The sequence below is a fragment of the Ursus arctos genome, chromosome X, assembly GCF_023065955.2.
Source record: "Ursus arctos isolate Adak ecotype North America chromosome X, UrsArc2.0, whole genome shotgun sequence".
Classification (NCBI taxonomy): domain Eukaryota; kingdom Metazoa; phylum Chordata; class Mammalia; order Carnivora; family Ursidae; genus Ursus; species Ursus arctos.
In genome coordinates, this window is record NC_079873.1 from 37,794,821 (window position 1) to 37,815,314 (window position 20,494).

A 20,494-nucleotide genomic window follows, 5' to 3' on the forward strand; every position below is an offset into this window, starting at 1 on the left:
TCAGAATTGGTATTGATATCATCTGAGAAGGTGATAATGGTAACTTCATATCTTTTGGTACTTTGGGTTGCTATTTTATAACTGTTTTTTTTTTCCTAGCCTGCCAGTATAAATTGGCAGTGGAACGGTACGAATGGAACAAATTGCAAAGTGTGAAGTCAATAGTACCCATGGTTCATCTTTCCTGGAATATGGCACGAAATATCAAGGTCTCAGATCCAAAGCTTTTTGAAATGATTAAGTAAGTGCTTTCTAAAACTGCTGTAGTCCCTCTCTTTTTGGGGAGTGTTAACTATTCAGTACTTCCCCCCCCCCCAGTAGAATTATGTTGACATCACAACAAAATGGTCCAGAAGTCTAATAAAATGTACAAGAATCCACACATTAAAAGTATTTTTCCCATCCAGATAGTCAGTACATTATGGTACAAAGAGGATTGAAGGCACACAAATGATTCTAAACCAGTAGATTCATGGGCCTGTGCTTCCCCACTACCCTCTGAGCCACCTGATTCCTAGGAGAACTTGAGTTTTAATATTGAAAGACTGCCCTTGGTATCAGGGGGAGAGAATGGCATCACAGAATAATTGCTGGTACAGATAAATTAGCATTTAATATAGGGACTTAACTAAAATGGCAATTTTTTACTTGTTTTAATGAAATCATCCATCTTATAATTGTCCCTTTTCTTAGCTGCTTTAAACACCTAATACAAGTTATTTGAATATATATATATCCTACTAAGCTTCTCATTTATTGTCAGTTTCTATCTTAGCTATTTTGTAAATATATTTAGAAGTAATATTTTCAAACAGTGCTATATAGCAGTGTTTCCCTAAACTGTATTTTCTACCACTGCTGCCCCTACCCTGAAAAGGTGGGCGATTCTGGTCAAAGAAATATGGAAAATGATGGATTAGGTTAAGTTTTACAAGTCCTTTATTCTTTTAATAGTTTTTGTAAAATGTTGTAGAGACTATAAGTGTTGATACGTTTTGTGAATGGGGAAGGAGGAGGGTTAGATAATGTTATTTCCCAAACTTATTTATTTGACCAGTATCTTTGAAAGAATTGATCTTCTCAAAAACTCATTTTGGAATACACTGCTTTATACTCACTGATAAAAGATTTATAGTTTTCATCTTTGTTAAGGTAGTGCTTATATTAAGTATTTCTCCTGCAGCTATATTAATTTGGTCAGCATATGTTGTTTTCACAATACTGTCTTTTGAAAGTTATCCTGTCTTAATTAAATGATTTCAAACCTAAGTCCAAAATTTCATTCAAACAAATTGTGTGGTCAAGGTAACATACCTCTGGATTAGCTTATGATATAGTCCTTTATCAGTTGCAGTATTTTAGCTAGTCTTGGGCAGAAGTAGTAGGGGAGACAAGAGGTAACAAAACCCAAATCATAGCAAATAATGTACAAATCCTTTTTTAAAAAATTTAAATTCAGTTAATCAGCATATAGTGTATTATTAGTTTCAGAGGTACAGTTCAGTGATTCATCAGTCTTATATAGTACCCAGTGCTCATTACATCACATGATGTACAAATCCTTTTAAAAAGTTGGATCTTGGGTACCGTATTCTATAAATGTAATTGATAGTGGGATGCGAGGGGTTATCTATCCATTTATCTTATTATATCTGACGATGCTACCTTGCTCTGAAGGGCAAGTTCAGGGTTACTTTTGGGGGAGAAATGATTTAAAGTCACAGAAGATGTTTAGTAAATTTGAGATAGGCATAAACTAGAGGCTAATTCAGATCTCCTGATGATACAGGGATGGTACAGCATAGAAACCATTTATCAAATAGCTATGTATATTGAAAGTGACTCATTACATTTTAGATAGATTAGGATTTTATAATTGGGAAGGATTTTTAAGGTCACTTAGTCAAAACTACTACTAACTGCAGTAATCCATTCTATAGCCTCCGTAATTTGTGGTCATCCAGCAACTCGTTGAACGTTCTCATTACCTCACTATAATTCTTGAGCATTCTTTACAGATTGGCCTGAAATCTACCTGTTATTTAGTCCTAATTCCCTCAATATGTTTCGGATCTATGTAGAATATATTCCATTCAACAAGTGTTTAGGAACCAACTCTGTGCTGTGTTTAAGTTAAAACCCCGCCCCTCAGGGGACTTAAATTCTAGTGGAGCAAGACACAGAGACCACCAGAGAGATGAATAAATTACTAACAAGTAGTATGAATAAGATGAAATGCATTATTATTTGGGTGGTGGGGGGTGGGAGTGCTGTTTTTTCTACAGCAGTCATGGAAGGTGTCTGAGAAGATGAATTTTGTGCTTAGACCCATATACTGAGGTGGAGTCAACCAAGGACCTAGGGGTAGAACATTTCAGGCCTGAATGCTGAATTGGAAACAGCTTTGGCATGTTTGTGGGACAGAAAGGCAGAATGAGAAAGAAGGGAGGGGTTGCAGTAAGCTCAATGAAGTGAACAGGAACCAGATTGAACATGGACTTTTAGGACATGGTAAGCAGTTTAAATGTTAGTTCTGGGTGTTATAGGTTACCACTAGTGGATTGTAAGCAGGAGACGGATGGGTTCTGATTTAAACTTTTAAGAAAATGTATCTGGTTGCTTTGTAGAGAATGGATTCCACGAGGCAGTGTTGGAAAGGGGGAGTGGGTAGACAGAAGGCAATTGCAACAGAACAGACCAACCTAGACAGACATTTTACCCATGAGGGGTGGAGAGAGGGATCAAACTAGGGTCTGTGGGGGAGCTAAAGCTCTCAGAACTTGCTCATACGTTGTAGCATGGGGGGGCGGAAGTGGCAAGAAAGAAGAAGGAATCAAGGGAAGATCATTGTCTATTCTGTTCTTCTTCCTACCTGGCTTCATTAAACATCTCTCACCTCTATCATCTTTTCCATCCCTCCGTCCCCATCATCCTTGTCATCCTTCTAGACTCGTTCTAGATTATCATCATCCCTCTTAACATTTGAAATGTTGAGCATTGATACCCATATTCATCTTTGTTATAAAGTTGTGTTGAAATTGGATACACAGAATTTGGATGTTTTTCAACTTAAAATTACCCATGGTACTGTTGTTCCTTGTACCTACCTTTTTTTTTTTTTAACCTAAATGCACTTACTTACTCCCATTTTTACTTCGTGCTACAAAATATTCAGTCATTTGAATCTTTCTTGTGTTCCCCATTATATTAAGAATTCTGCTCCCAGCTTGAGTTGTCATGAGACGTGATTAGCAAGCTCCTTTTGTCATCACACTGATTGAAACTCTTCACTATAAATTCAGACCCCTAAGCCTTGCTTTATAAACTTCCCTCTTAAAACATAGCCATTCAGCTATTACTAAAAATGTACTTTTCACCAGCCAGCATTGTTCCTTTTCTTTCATTTTTACTTTCTGTAATTTAATGAATATTTGCTAACTCTATACAAGGCTCTAGGCTAGGCACTAGAGAGGGTATATGTGTCTGTCGTCTGTCTGTATCTGGTATAGGTCTTGTCTTGAAGTAAAAGTGCATATAAATAGATTGAAAGAAATAGAGAGATCCCCATTGGGTTCGTTCCAGCCTCATGGAATCAGAAGTCTGTGTATTGTGGGAAGCAGGTAATTTGTGTGAAGTGGTAAAGATGTAGAGGCAGGGAGAGGAGAGAGGACAGAGGAATAACACCTAAAGCCAGTTTAAGACCGAACTCTTGAGTCATCAGGAAGATGCTTCAGTTCATCTACAAAGTAATACATAACATGTCTCCTTCAGTCCAGCATAGCCACATTTTCCTCCAGTGAGGGAATAAATAAATACCCTTTCTTCACTTGAGCACCAGGTGAAATCGTTGACTTATGTGGAGAAGCTCTGTTGTACTATTACAGTCATATTCCGCATGGTAAGGCTGCTGACTCTGTGAGAGGCTCAGGGGAACTTCTGCCTAGAGAACCAGCAAGTGCATACTCACTCCAGGTCATCTTTTCTTCCGCCAGCTCTCCTGTGCCCAGCACCTACCTCTTCTGCTCCTCCGTCCTGACTTCTTCCCTTCTGGGTATTTGCGTGATCTTAAACGCGTACGTGATACAACTTGCTACGTATGTGGTGGTACATTCTAGCTTGAGGACAATGTGTGTGATGAGTAGTAGAATAAGATACAGGTAGTGGCAGATCATGGTGTGCCAAACATAAGTCTATTCTGTTAGATAGCTTTTGATGGGTTTTTAACTAATACGATCTAATTTGGGTTTCATGAGGTTCTTTCTAGCAGTTAAATAAACAAAATAAGCTTTTGGATGGTAAGAGAAAGGAGTGAGTCAAAGATAGTTTGGGTTTTCAAGTGTGGGTCCTATGTGGTTTTAGTAATAATCCTAGTTAATAAATTGATTTTGGGGGGCATGCCTGGATGGCTTCGTTGGTTAAGTGTCCAACTCTTGATTTTGGCTCAGGTCAGGATCTCAGGGGCATGAAATCGAGCTCCGTATTGGGCTCTGAGCTCAGATCTGCTTAAGATTCTCTCCCTCTCCCTCTGCACCTCTCCCCCCATCACTCACATGCTCTCTCTAAAAATATATATATATATAATAAATTGAATTTGGTACTTAGCTGAGCACTAAGAATAGTGCTTCCCAGACTGTATCTGAGTTCTGCCTCTCAGCATCCCAGGGTCACCCAGGTGGTTAGAGCCAGGATTAAATGCCCATAGCTGTCTTGTATGAAAGCTACTTGTATGTATCTTCGGCACAGGACTTCGTTTTGGGGCGAGGTGGCAGGTTTGAGGAGCCAATAAAATAGTTGGATAGAGCTGTTTCGCAGAAGCTGTAGGAAACGCAGACCTCCAGAGAGCAAAGTTAGAGCTGACAGACTAGCCGTCTGTGATTGCTTGGAGAGAAAGACAAGGGGAGGGGTTGGGGACAGAGCTTAAAGGAATACTTCTATTTAAGAAAAGCAAATAGTGAACCAAATAAAGGTCAGAAGACAGGATGGAGAATGTATTGTTACAGAAATAGAGGGGGTCTTTTTCCACAAACTCGGCTTTGCTGTAAAATTGTACCCACAACATTGCTTTGGTCCTCAAACCTAGTATCCTGCCAACAAAGGAAGGTGTATTGGTTTGTCCTGGCTTGTGAGCTCTACCGATTCTTAAGTAATGGTTCTCTCTTGACATTTCTCTCCTTGGCCTGAGTCTTTTTCTTCATCTCCTGTCCACTCCACCATCCATAGCAATTTGGCTTTCTACCTGAAATATGCCCCAGTCAGTTCTCTTGCTGAGGTTACTCTGACCAACTAAGCTAAACATACAAAGGCACAAATGCAAATTTTCTTTAAAATTCCCCATTCGTACCTCAAATCTGACGCCCCACTTAACCTTGTCAGCCATTTCTCCCACTGCTGCCTTTAGATGTGTGCTTGAATTTTCCATTTATTTTTGCTACTCTCTTTTGTATTTTAAAACATCTTTAATATGAATTGCAATTTTTACACTTCCCCCTTTTTTCTCCTTGTTTGAATTATCTTTTAGTAAGGCATTAATTCAATAAACATTGTGAATTGTAGGCTATTTAAAAAAAAAATTATCAGCTCCATGTAAGAAGTGGAATGGAGAAGATATATATACATAGTCCTCTTACTTAACTTCCTCCCTGAATTACTGTTTTAGTTCTAAATACTATGAATCAGCGTGTCATTTTTGGGTCTTCATAGTTAAGTGTTAATCAGAAACAACGTAAGCGAAATTTACCTTGTGCCTTTACATCCACTCACTCATTCAGCTCCAGCCAGTTCTTTTCATGCTTTCATATTTGTTTCATATTTACTGTGAACTGAATTGGTGCTGTGATACTGTGCTGTGGGAGAAAGGGACTTGATCACTTCTCAGGCCACTTATAATATATGGGGAAATAGTCAATGCATTAAAATACGGGATCTTTCCTCGTGAAGATACTGGTTTAAAAAATGGAGGAGCACAGAGGAAGGCACTTCTGCGAGAAGGGAACATTAAGGAAAGGCTTCACAGAAGTAGTAGTACTGTAGCTCCATAGTCCTTTATCCTAAACCCCTTAGGCCAAACGTGGTTTGGTATGCAGAATTCTTTGGGTTTAGAAAAGAAATACAGTGCATATATGATATATTTTGTCCTTCTAGTAAGGTCTGTTTCAGTATCCTGGTATCAAACACATTAATATTTCTGCAGTAAAACGTACAGTCACCCTGATGAGATAAGCGAAACCTATAAAAAGCCCCAGGTCAAGTTTCAACACAAGTGAGTTTATGCAAAATTTATGAAAAATTTGTGGGAGTATAGTAATAGATCATGTATCTCTATTGGCACTGAGTGATTTAATAATGGGAGAATGGTAGTCTCTCCTGTTGCCACCTACTAATTCCTCATTATCGTTTGAGAATGAAATTACCTGTAGTTATTTCAACAAGTCAACATTACTCTTGTTTTTTTCTTTGTACTTCCCAAGTTCAAATTGGGTGTTTTAGAGTCCTGCAATTCCATAAAGTACTTTATCTGAGTAAATCATATAGTAATCTCTTTCAATATCTACATCCTAGTTGCTTCACTAAAATATAATAATCTTCATACTCTGCTTCACGTTCTTCCAAATATCTTCTGCATTGGCGTGAGTCAAAAGAATATTCATTATCTTGATTACTTCCTTCATTTTATAATGCAGTGACCTTGATTTGAAAAGTTAACAGCCTAACTCCTTAGAAAAATTATAGTGGAAGCTCAGTGAATAACTGTCTCTTCTGATTTCCTGTAACTATCTAAATATAAACTTTTTTCCACATACCCTGTATATTATAAACAAACTTAGTTTCTCCTTCTTTAGACCAGACTTTTAAGTGTCTTTTCAGGTATAAGCCCTACTTGTTCATATTAGTTGAAGAGTATAGATTTAGACTTACGTTGCTAAAAATTGCAGGTAGACTTCACATTGGCAATAGCCACCAGTGGGAAGCCTTTAGAATTTTAAATCTTTTATGGGCTCCTGGGTGGCTCAGTTGGTTAAGCTCCAACTCTTGATTTCGGGTCAGGTCATGACCTCTGGGCTGTGAGGTGGAGCCCCGAGTCTGGCTTGTGCTTAAGATTCTCTCTCTTTCTCCCTCTTCCCTCTCCCCACCACCCTCACTCGCTCTCTCTCTCAAAAAAAAAATTTTTTTTAAATCTTTTTAATAACCAAATTTGCATGTTAGGTCATTTGGCAGCAAGACGAAACAATAAATGGAGGGCAGAAGATTTGGAGGAATAAATGAGAAGGTAGTTGCTGCAGTTTAGACAAGAGGAGGGACAAAGGTTAGAGGGTAAAACAGCCTACACTTGGTGATATGGTGGAGGTAAGAGAGAAATCTGTCCTGCTGGGGCTTTATCTTGGGGAGGAGGTGGGACATTTGTGCCTGTTGATGAACCTGGGGGTAAAGGAAGAAGAGAGGAAATGCGTTAGGTGTGGGGAGTGATTACCAGCTTGGCGGACTTTAGATATGCAGAACTTGAATGTCTCCTGTGATGTTTAGTGGGGATCTCTGTTAAGTAGCCAGATGACTATATGGCTCTGTTGCTTAGAAAAGGAGTCTGGTACACACATTTGTAACGTTCACCTGGCTGACAGGTAACCCTCCTAAGGTGTTCGCTGTTAAGTTTTCTGAACCATTAGCTATTCTTAAAATAGAACAGTGCCTCTACAACGAAGTGAAGTAAGAAAGACTCGAAGTGTAAGGCTACTGATCTTTTCCTTTAACTCATTGAACTGTGACATTTTTTCCATATTAATACCTTGTTCTCCTTAAAATATATCAAATTTGCATGTAATGCATTGCTGCGTGTCCCCACTCCCAAACTTGTTTATAGTTTTTCCTCCAGCTTTTTATTTTGTAATTTTTAAAAATCTACCAAAAGTCAAAGAATAGTACCTCGAATGTCTGTATAACTGATCTGGAGTCGTCAGATAAGTTTTTGCTACATTTACTGAGCAGTCTCCACATATGCATATGCACACACTTTTTTGGCTGAGCCATATGAAAAAGTAATTTGCAAACATTATGACATGACCCCAAACGCTTCAGCCTGCATCTCCAAGAATAAGGATATTCTTGTGTAACCACAGTACTGTTTAACACATATAAGAAATGTGAAATTCAGTAGTAATTAGCTGATATACAGTCTACATTTGAAATTCCCCAACTGTGCAGAAATGTATTATTGTAGCTCTTACCTCTCCCTGCCCCACCAGCCCCTATGATGCTGACATTGATTTCAGTATGTAGTCATTGTGTCTAAATCTGTGAGTCTTTTTACATGATTTCTTTTCTTTTTTCTTTTCCTTTCTTTTCTTTTCTTTTCTTTTTTCTTTCTCTCTCTCTCTCTCTCTCTCGCACACCTTTGTGTTATACAGAGTTCCACATTCTGGATTTGTGTTCTCACAATTTTATTTGGGTTGTACATTTTTGAGATCTATTGAACGTACTTTAAGTAAATCCCTATCCCACTCCAGTATAAACTATGTCACAGCTATTTCCTTTGGTAGGTCTAAAAATGAAGTTTTACTAAATAGGCACTTTAAAACCTAAAATTGAGGGTGGGGAGATTATTGATGCTGATTATCCATCTTCATCATAATATACAGTTTTTACTCTTTGGTTTTAATTTTAAAATAGTTGAGAGCTAGGAGAAACGTCATTCTTTGAAAATTCATGACTCCCATTTTCAAATATTTGAGGTACATTGCTTTGGCCTACATTGTCTCCCTGTATAGTGCTCTTACATTGTCTCCCCGTAGTGCTAAGGCTCTTTTTAACTTGACTTTCATAAGACTCACATATTCATTCTGTTTTAGCATTGAAGTATTCCTTTTAACAGGACCCTTAAAAAGGAATCAAATGATGGTGTAGCAAGTGAGCTCTGGAGACTGTTGGTACTGATTAGATTTCCCTGTAGATAACAGGCTTTCACAATACATAGATTCCTTTAGATGCAGTTGAATGGTTTAATCTCAATAGTAGATGAGGCAAAGTCCAATAAATACGGTATGAATTGTTGGGATCGTGTTGGGCTATTATCAAGTTAATGTAATGATAGTATGTTTCTAATACGTTGGAAACTGGTTCCTTCACCACCTACCTTGTTAGTTCCACTTAAGTTGCTGTGATGGTAAGTAGTTCAGTACATTTTCAAATGTCAAAAACAGAATGCCAGAGATCCCATTTTCCTCTAAAAAGTTCAATATTAGAAAGTCTCAGATTTAGGAGGAGCATATCAGGTAGTATGCTGAGGAGTAGAAGGTTAGTTTTCAGAATACATATTCTCTTATCAACCTCCTGGTAATCTGCTAGGTAGTTACACATTCTAAAAATACGAATACTTTATAAGCCAGTACTTGAAAATAAATTTTCTAAAATTCCAGTAGTATCAAGTCCATTGAAAACCACTCCCCACAAACTTAAGTTCTTGTCATATCATTTTGTCATACTTTTGATCACCTATAATGCACCTTTTTTGGTCTGTTTTTAAATGTACCATTTTATATGCACAATATTAATGCTTTATAAAGTACTTTCTATGTGCCTTTCGTGTATATGTGATCATTATATGTTCGTTATTTGCCTTCCTTTGTAATTTTTCTAAGTCTTAGGTTCTGTGCTATTTGATCTCTCAGTGAAATATCACAGGCAGGGCAGCACTGTGTAGTTGTTTGAAGTCCAGTCTGCCTTCATACCTCAGTTGCTCTGTTTATTGGTAGGGGGGACCATGGGCAAATTACCAAACTTACTAGTCTTTGTTTCCTTTTCTGAAAAATGGGAGTAATAATTGTCTTTCTAATACACCTTTTGTAAGTATTATGTGGGTCTTAGCATAGAGTAAGCGCTCAGTAAATGGTAGCTATAGTTATAATTATTAATACTAATATTAGTTATAGAAACCTCAGTCACCTTATAGTTTTCAAGTATAATATTCATGGACCTAGGGCAGTGGTTCTCAACCATGGGTAGTTTTGCCTCCCCCTGACCCCTTCCTCAGGGGACATAGGGCAGTGTCATGATTCGAATGGGAGGGGTACTGTGGATGTTTTGTGGGTAGAAGCTAAGGATACTGCTAAGCGTCCCACAGTGCACGGGACAGCCCCTCACCACAAAGAATTTTCCTGCCCAAAATAACAACAGTGCCTTGATTGAGAAATCCTGACCTAACGGGATCTAGACTAAACACCATTTAAGTAATCTGTCTTAGGTTCTTTTTGGTGTAATTACTGCACTTTTACTTGGCACTCATTGCACGGGTTTTTTTTTTTTTTTCAAATTAAAAAAACTTCAGTTTAGTAATTATGTAATTATTTTAACGTAGTTTAAGAATCTGACATGTTGAATTTAAATACTGATCACTAATTGCCAGGCACTAATCTAAGCATTTTATATAACACATGTAATTCTCATAATAGCAGTATTAGTTAGTTGTCCTCTTTCTGCAGTGAGGAAACTGAGGCACAGAGAATATGAAGTATGCGTGGAGCTGGGATTTGAACCCAGGCAATCTAGCTCTAGAATCTGCTCTTATCTCCCCCCTGAAGCTTTCTTTCTATAGTCTCTTAAAGGCTTTTATCATAAAAATGTGATTCATGAAGTTGGTATTGTACTAATGTCTGTTGAAGAATGATGCTACAAATTTTAGACAGTGTTTCCAATTTCATCTCTTAAGAAGTAAAAGGTTTGCACTGGTTCTTAACTTCCCTGATCATAAAAATCAGCAGAGACTCTTACTAAAATAGGTTTCTAGTCTCTGTTCCTAACAAGTAAATTCAAAGCTCTATGGGAAGAACCCTGGGAATCTATTTCACAGTGGCCTAGATGAATCCTCTGATCAGGCAAATCCCTGATATCGTAGACTAGATTAGATCTTTTAAAACTAACAATATTTTTGTTTTCCCTTTTTTTGGTACATATTATAGATTATTACCCTACCTACATAATACAAACTTTATCACAAGCACAGAGGTCTTGAGTATACATTAAAGCAAATTGTTCAGTATTAACTCCCTTTTCCCTTTGATTCCCATTTTTTAATGGATAAATGAGGTATACTCCAGCTCTTTGGTAATATCCAGTTGGCCTGATAATTGATTGAGAGGGTATAGCCATGAAGACCAGTCCACAGTTAGTGTAGATTCTAATGCTCTTGTCCTGGGGCTGGGTCTTCTGAAACACCATTGGGTTAACCATACAGTGCTTGACCGAATAAACACCGAATAAACAAAGTCTAAAAATTCTAAAACTCTGTATCCTCATGGTTAACATTTTCTTTTATGCTTGATTTTTCCATCCAAGAGTTTAAAATTCTTAAGATACTCATTTTATCATTGACTGAGACCTTGATTTTCAGCCATGTGGTTGGTTTAAATGAAACTGTTAGATGTCTTACTGACATTCGGATACTCACTGGTGTCATAGGGGAATGAAACCCTGGAGTGACAGGTGGCAAGTATGTTTCAAGGGCTCACATGTTGGCTCACTTTTCCTGCACGGCTTTTTCAGTAAGATAGATCGGTCGAGGCAGGGCATCTCTTGGTGTACTTTAATTTGTACCCCATCTACTTCTTAGTGGCTACGATTGTTACCATAAAGACTTGGGGTATCAAGCTAACCCATGTTTCATCTGTCTCCACACTGGTATTTGGGAACTAACTTTGGAAACTTAGTCAAGTTGCCCCTGGAATATCTGAATAGTCCCCAGTGTTGTCTTCACTTCAACATAATGTACTGTCACTGTGGCTTTATTCCTTTATTCTCCTGCCCCGGAAACCCCATCCCGAGATTAAAATCTTGTAGCAACAGTTGTTTGTTCCCTGAATAATCCCCATACTAGCTTTGTTCATGGCATTCCCGCTGCCTGGAAGATGTCTTCCTCCCACCTCTCCTTGCTCCCATCTAAACTGACAACTTCTTTATGAAAACTTCTGTGATTTCCCATCTCTCCTCAGTGGAAGATGAGCTTCTCCTTCCTTTTAGCATTCATGGCATACTTCGTCTGTCTTTTGCCCAGTGTATTGATTTATGATTATATTGTTCATAATCGTTTGTCCATTTATTGTCTTCAGTTTTCTTATTCTGATATTTCAAGTATATTTGCATTTCTATCCCCTGTGTAAAGCTGTTCACTAAAATTCCATCCCTCTTGAGGTTCCATCTTTGCAGATGGGTTTTTGGGTGGATTGGAGTCTACTGTGTAACCTCAAACACAATACGCCCGCAATTAGCCTCTTCCTTGTGGTTTTCTTCCAAGCCAGAGCTGTCTTTAATACCCCCTGCCTTTTTGTGTAGTCTTTCATCCAGACAGCTAAACACGGGGTCCTGAAACCAGACTGATCCTTAAACGTCACAGAATTTCCTGCTTTTCTAGCTCCTGAAATCACTTCTGACCCTGTTCCTAAAATGCATTTGTTAAAAACATCATCTTCTATCCTCTACATTTTTATACTTTTTGCTAGTGATTTATTATTTTAAGTTGCATTTTTAATTGCCATAAGATAAATTTATTAAAATTCAGCAAAACTAAAATGAAGAGGAAATGGCAACAGTGATTTTGTTTGACTCTTAGTTTTTAGCTCTTTAGTACACTCAAATGTTGTTGTCTTCACATAAAACCAAAGCCTGAGATTAACCAAAACAGAACCAGAGGACTGTTAAGTCTTGAATAGTTTATCTGTGTCTTCCCTAGGCATCCTTTCCCCAAAAGTTTTTATTTTCTATTTATTTTTCACTACTACCCTTCAGTTGAATCACACCCTCTCTCTAGGACCTGCTTATTGCTGTAGACTCCAAAAGAGCCTCTGTCTCTCTCAGTTCTTCTTCTGTTCCAACTGCTACCTTTTGAAAATGGAAAGAAACAAAAACTTTTACTGTTAAGGAAAAAAATCAAAGGGGAAGGGGGAAACCACAATTTGGTTATTTGTTGTCAGATCACATTAGTTGAACTATGATTTTCTAAGATTCCAGTATCTCACAAAATAAAAATTCTGGAGCTGTGATTCCAGAAGCAGCATATTTGTGGCTTAGTATTTACTCTTAATATAACCCTAGCTCTAACCCTTTATTGTGTATAGGAAAAACATACACTAAGTGCCTTCTTCTGGATAAAACTACCAAAGGAGCCATGAGTTGTAAACTACATTCTAACTGCCAAAGTAGTCCGTAGTGTTGGAGGCAAAACTTCACTCGCTGAGTAGAGCGGAGTACTGCTCCCCAGAACCAAGGCTCTGTGTTTGAAACACAAAACCAAACTGTCCTGATGGAGCTTCAAGAATCTCCATCTTCAAAAGAGATGAGGGGGAGCAGGCAGGTAAAAAGAGACAGGAAAAGAGACCAGAAAGAAGACAGTACCGTTTGAGGTAGTGAGGGGTGGCTTAACATTTTGTTTTCACAAACCCCTAGCCCAGCCACTTAAAAATGAGCTTTATGACATTAGACAAATTGAGCTTCCCCGAGCCCTGTTTTGCTCATTGGTAAGATGGAGATAAGAGTGCCTCTCGCACAGGGCCATCGAGAGGCCTGCATGGCATAACATGTCTGAAGCACCTCATACCATGCCTCCAGTTCTTATTTTTAATTATTTATGTACTTTATTGTATTATTTGATTATTTTTCTGGGTTTTCTCACACGAGAGCATAGTGGAGTCTGCAAATCTTCCAAAGGTATCTGCAAAGTTTTAGGCTTTATTTTCCTGTGAACGAGACCTTATTTTGAAGCCCTGCTTGGAAAACTTGTTTAGTAAGATCAGAGGTGAATTGTATGTGACGCAGAAAGGGGAAAGGGAGGAGCAGGTACTGTTCAGGAGCTGGTGGCATAGTCTAGAATTCTGTCTTCTCTCTTTTTGCCATGATCTAACTTTTTACTTGCTACCTCCCCTGACACATCTCCCCCCCCCCCATCCCCCCCCCACACACACAGCTGTCCTATGTTTGACTTGGAAACCACAATCTAAAGCATTATTTTGTTTTTAAATAAGTTAAACAGAAGAATTGCTGAAGCCAAATTAAGAGTGAAATTCTTTGTGATACTGAAAGGATCTGCCTTACAACTGTAAAGTTGCTGTTGTTTTAAGGTTTGTTACATAAATTAACAGGTTTACATATATTTTAAGTCATCTTTTTTACCTTGGCTTAATTTACATGGGTTCTGATAAGTAACAATACTTTAACCTTGTAACTTAGGAAACAGCAAGGAAATATAAATTCAGAGAAATTAAATATGCTGTTTATCGTGCTTTAAATTTTACTTGTTAAGTAATTGAATGTTTATCAAGCATCTGTATGCTGGGCACTGTCCTAGGCAATGAATAAAAGACACAAAAACTTTGCTCTCGAACAGCAGTCAGTTGCTAAACCCATTTCCTTTTCTTTAGGGTATTTTCATTGTCTGCATTTTAGAGCTGCAAAGTGCCTTAGAGACCAGCTAGTCCAACTTCTCTTTCAAATGGAGAACCCGAGCCACTAATTCACAGGAGAGTAAGAGACTTTAGCAGACAAGTCCAAGTAATCGCAGCAAACTGTAGGAAAATCAGCACAAATTGTGAGAATTCAGTATATTGTTGGCATCATAAGTATGAATTTAGAAAAGGTATAAATTATAAGAAGAGTTTACTTGTGTTAATAGAAATGAAAGATTCTATATTATCCTCAAGTTAAAATCAAGTAATGTCTATTTTTCTTCTTTAGCGCTGTAGTGAAACCAATTTTGTGTCATGAAGTAACTAAATCTGTAGTTTTCTGTGTACAGACTCAAAAGTTTCAAAAGCAGCTGTACAGATGATGCAGTTTATGAGTGTCTAGGTAGTGCTGACAGAAGTAACGTGCCTTCCTGCCTTAATAGAATCATAGCAGTTGAGATCTGGAATTTAGAACCCTATGTCAAGGATGAGGACATTGACTCCCAAAGAGGTTAATTGACTTGCCCAAATAAGAGATAAAGTTAGCGACTTCTATTTAAGCAAGGAGTCAGGTTTTTAATATTAAGATCACTGTATTTTGATATTCAGATTTCAATTAATTTTGAACTTTAAATGATCTAATATTGTCATCATCAGACTTGCTGAGCATTGGCCTTATTTTTTAAATAAGAGAATATGCAAGAAATTGACCAAAAAAAATGACAGAGTCACAGATACTAGAACCAAGTCTCTAGGAGTATATCTTTTATGCTAAAGATACACAGTATTCTGTTGCTGGTCACGAATAATTTTTCCCCCATAATAGGTATTGTCTTCTGAGAACTCTGAAGCAATGTCAGACATTGAGGGAAGCTCTCATTGCTGCAGGAAAAGAGATTATATGGCATGGGCGGACAAAAGAAGAACCGGCACATTACTGTAGCATTTGTGAGGTAAGTAACTGTTGTTATCCAGGGTTGTTTTATAAAGCCTCTTACCGCTCTACTTCTGGTTTCTCTTTGGTTACTTTTATTTCAAATTTATAAATTTAGATTTATAAAATTTATAAAGAGTATTTATACTCTCATGTCCTGCATCTTACTGAAATTGACATTATATTCAGTCTTGTTATTTTGTTACTTAGCTGTTAACTATTTCACTAACAGTGAATTAACTCTAAAAGTAATTATGACAGAGTCATTTATCTGGTAGATGTTTAACAAATGATAATCATCAAGATAAAGTTTAGTCTTGAGATTTTAAACTGGTAATAATCCACATGTAAGCAGATGACCATAAACCGGATGTAGTTCAGTATAGCTCCAGGCAGATCAATGCTCAGGCCTCTCTGGTGCAGTTCATAATACACTGGTCAGTCTCCTGTGGCCATGGCTTCTCTGCAAGAGAAGCAGAAACAAGTATTAATGTAGTACTGTTTCTGAAGGAGCTTACATTCTACTCGGAGAAGACAAATTATAAACAACTAATTGTAATATATATTAGACTGTGGTGAACGCAAAGTTGGATCTTACTGTTAGGGTAACACTGAGGGGGAAAATGACCTAATTTTCCCTTCTGGTGTTCACATAAGAATTCACAAAAGTATTAACATTTGAGTCCATCCTTGAAGGATGAGTATGACTTCAGTGGGCTAAAAAATGATGAGAATTGGAAGTGGAGTGAATGTTAGTATGAGGTGTAGGCACAACATGGGAAATGAAATGACTTACTCAGAAAAGGGTAAGTAGTCCAGTGTGACTGGCGCACAGACTGTGCAAATTTTACTTACAAGTCTAATTGCTAGGAAGCTTTATGGAGCATCTTGAATGATTTTAAGGAACTTGATATTTATTCTGAGGTCATTGAAGCCATCAGAAGATGTTGAGCAGGCAGCCACGTTGGCCATGTGTTTGAAAGAGAAATGTGATTGGAGAGAACAGAGATAGGAAGCTATTGCAGTGGTTTTAAGAAAGAGTTGTTATCTTAAGGCCTATGTGAGATTGCAATGAGAATATTAAAGGAGAAGAATTAAAAAATATTTAGAAGATAAAATGCACAAGACAGCCCATTACCTGGCAGAAGTGAGAGGTCGAAGAATGCTCACAGATTTTCTAGCTCAGATCACCAGGTTCTTGTTGTTGCCCTTTGATAGTAGTGGTAAAATGTGAACGCTGAGATTTTAATTAAAACACTGTTCAAAGAAGACAGGAGGTCATGAGAGCTTTCTGTCATTGAATAAATTCAAGGATATGCCAAGGCCAGGGTTATTAATGATCCACCCCAAGCCTTGAAATTCTGTATTCTGAAGTTGACTTTTATTTGAAATGATTGAATCCATTGGCTTTTTTAATGTTGTACAACCTGGCCAAAGCTAAATCTTTGGAAGATCAGATAGATTCTGGTTAGGTGTAATGACTCCTATCCCTCAGTGTTATTTCTTATCCCACCTAAGCCATAGCAGCTCATCAACCTTTCTGTAAATATTAGAGGTATTATTTCTAAAATCGTGCTATACTCATGAATATATCTTTTGCTTGTATTCCTATTCCTTAACATGAGGCTTATAGCTGAACACTCACTGTCACTTACCTGTCAGTTTCCTCGTCTGTAAAATAATCAGATTATATTTATTCAGCATGTGTGTTTTGAGGTTTGTCTTAGCACTGTGCTCTGCTCTGGAGGTGCAAAAGTGAGTAAAACATAGTCTTCATCTTTGAAGAGCTCAGTCTGTGGGAGAAGAGAAGTATCCATCCACAGTGCTCTATGATGAGTACTGTTAAATAGAAAAGTAAACGGAAAATAACGATCACTTTGTTCTGATTGTGTACCATTGTTTTGGTTTTAAAACAAAAATAGGCTGACCTTGATCAACATTTAAATTAGGCTTTTGTCGGTGGTTGTAAAGCCTGTGTCATTACTTGAAGTCCCTCCCCTAAATATGCATTACCACCCATGTCTTTGGGTTTGGGCAAAATAAACCTGGTCTATTAAAGATTCTCAAACATGGCCATGTTTGCCTTAGTACCTGCTCTTAACCAGAGATCACTGCCCACAACTCCATGTAAAGTAGAATTCTGTGATTATAGTAAAACAGCACAATAAATAAATAACCACTCTCTCTGTTGAACTCTTTTTCTCTTGCTTAAAATAGGTGGAGGTTTTTGATCTGCTTTTTGTCACAAATGAGAGCAATTCTCGAAAGACCTACATAGTGCATTGCCAAGATTGTGCACGAAAAACAAGCGGAAACCTGGAAAATTTTGTGGTGCTAGAACAGTATAAAATGGAGGACCTGATGCAAGTCTATGACCAATTTACATTAGTAAGTGAAATCAGCATGTGAGTACATACTTAGCTGGATAGGGAAGGAGCAGTGTTTGTTCTGCCACCTGATAAGTAGGAGGTAATGAAATATTTAAATTTTCCTTTTGCTTGTTAGTTACTGCATGAGGAAATATTCATATCATTTCCCCCCTCCTTCACTTCCAAGTATTTATTCCTCTAAAATTGGCGTATTTCATTTTCACTTTCCTTCCCGGGTGAGTCCAAGCCTAAATAATGTTACCGTAATTACATTTTAAAATCTTTCTGTGCTTTTAGAACACTATCCTATCCTTTATGCCATTTGATTTCAGTTGATAAAATGTGTACATAAGTTATTAGTGTCCACAAAATGAATCAGTAAGTGTGGTCTTAAATAGACTTCTGCTTTTAGAGCTAATTATATGTATTTAAAATTTTATCCTTGCCAGAAGTATTAACCTCATGGGAATATTTGATGGAGCTTAACTTCCTGGTACGTTATATAACCTTATGAAATTCAAGTATACTTAGAAATATTGCACAGTTTTTAATTTTAAACAGCAGATGCTTAGGGGGAAGCATTTTACTCTAGCACATCAATAGTTTCATGAATAGAAACACAGATATAATTTATGAATAGTTGATTTCCTCTAATACTTTCCTCTGCATATGTGATCAGAAACTGAATTACTGAAGTTTAGCTCCTAGTTTCACTTAAATGGTCTTTAAGATTTCTTGAAGAAGAAAATTACCCGGAGTATGTTAAACAAAAATATATTATCTCGTTGAGATAGCTTCTGAAGCCAGTCACTAATGAAATTATAATTGGTCTGTGAAGTCATTTTCTGCAAGCCCTTTTTTTTTTTTCTTTTTTCTTTTTAAGCAATCTAAAAAATGGTCAACCCAATAACATCCTAAGAGCCTTCGACTAATTGGTGAAGTACAGAAAAATATAGGCACGCTGAGTATAGAATAATGGTCTCAGACCCTTCGGAAAATTGGTCACGGAAAATTGGCCACCCGGGAGACAGTAGTAAGGGAGGTTCTAGTTGACATTGTGTAGCAGGCTGTTAAAGAGAATTGTTCTTCCCCTACCTTCCTAAAAGCAGGCTGTGTTTGTAGCCTTGAGCTAGGGACCGCTGTTAACCGTTTGTATACCAAAGTAACATACCTTTTATTTTCAGGCTCCTCCGTTACCATCCTCCTCATCTTGATATTGTTCCATGGACATTAAATGAGACCTTTTCTGCTATTCAGGAAGTAACTCGGTTCTGCACCACTGGTTTTTGTAGCTATCTCGTAAGGCTGCTGGCTGAAAACTGTGTCTATGCAACCTTTCAAGTGCGGAGTGTCAACCCAACTGGACAGGGGAGAGCACTGCTCCTACTCCAGGACTCTCACAAAGCTGGTTAGCTGTACTTCAGAAAAAAAAAAAATAATAATAAATTCCATGTTTTGTATATATCTGACAAAACTGGCAACATCATACAGACTACTGACTTGAAAACAACCTCTTTTATATTTCTCTATTTCTGGGCTGATGAATTGGTTTTCATCTATCTTTTCCCCTTCAGAATTTTCCTTGGAAAAAAAATACTAGCCTAGCTGGTCATTTCTTTGTAAGGTAGTTAGCAATTTTAAGTCTTTCTTTGGTCAACTTTTTTTTAATGTGAAAAGTTAGGTAAGGAACTTTTTTACTGCTTTTATGTTTTTCTGTCTTGTTTTGAAACCATGACGGTTATTACACTTTTGGTTCCTAAATAAAATGTTTAAAAAATTAACAGCCAAGTCACAAAGATAATGGATTGCACATAGACTAAGGAATAAACTTCAGATTTGTGATTTTTGTTTCTAATCTTGATGTAAATTTACACTATTTATAAATACATATTTATTGCTTGAAAATATTTGTGAATGGAATGCTGTTATTTTTTCCAGATTTACCTGCCATTGAAATTTTAAGGAGTTCTGTAATTTCAAACACTACTCCTATTACATTTTCTATGTGTAAATAAAACTGCTTAGCATTGTACAGAAACTTTTATTAAAATTGTTTAATGTTTAAAGAGTTTTCTATTGTTTGAGTTTTAAAAAGACTTTATGTACAGTGCCCAGTTTTTGTTCATTTTTCAAATCTGATTATATATATTTTATATATACTTATGTATGTATATATAATATATATAGAAATCTGGATATATATGTATAAAGATTTAGAACTTAAATTTTTCTCGTTTTAAGTTTCACATCTATGGTAGATTTTTGAGGTGTATACTGTAAAGTATTGCTTACAAAAGTATGATTATTTTTAAAGAAATATATATGGTATGTATCTTCAAGACCTAAAATGTCAGACTGGTTTATTGTTAAGTTGCAATTACTGCAATGACAGACCAATAAACAATTGCTGCCAAAACATAGTATAATAGTAGAAAACAAATAGTGATTGAACTTAAGATTTTAAAGGGAATGTTACATGGGCTTGATAAATCTTGTACATCACTAAGAGTTTTATATGGAAAAAGGTTCAGATGAAGGGCTCTATTTTAGAATGCAAATAAATTAAGAGACTTATTTTTTAATGTTAGGCAATTTTGAAATTTCATGCTTTCCTGCTTGCATGACATGGTTGGGGTGCGGGGGGAGAGTCTACAAGTCCATATCACTGGTAAAAATATAGCAAGCTATATTAGCATTAACAAGTCACTTCTAATTAACAGTAGTATTTCGTTTTATAATGTACCTTGCATTTGGCACATACTCTCTTTTTA

The 20,494-nt window shown here is 37.0% G+C and overlaps 1 protein-coding gene across 12 annotated transcripts in view; it reads left to right on the forward strand.

Annotated features, from left to right (window-relative positions):
* The window catches only part of KDM6A (lysine demethylase 6A), a 200,846-nt gene extending 181,057 nt beyond the window's left edge, over positions 1-19,789 (forward strand). For 10 of the 12 annotated variants that reach the window (XM_026513341.3, XM_026513342.4, XM_026513344.3 and 7 more), the window contains 4 exons: positions 100-241; positions 15,247-15,373; positions 17,572-17,742; positions 18,908-19,789. In XM_026513341.3, coding sequence (XP_026369126.1) covers positions 100-241; positions 15,247-15,373; positions 17,572-17,742; positions 18,908-18,937 — 470 coding nt within the window. In that variant the 3' untranslated portion in view covers positions 18,938-19,789. Of the gene's footprint in view, positions 1-99; positions 14,097-15,246; positions 15,374-17,571; positions 17,743-18,907 lie in introns of those variants that run through there. The other 2 variants (XR_008958921.1, XR_008958922.1) reach the window with 1 other exon arrangement.
* Positions 19,790-20,494: the final 705 nt, after the last annotated feature.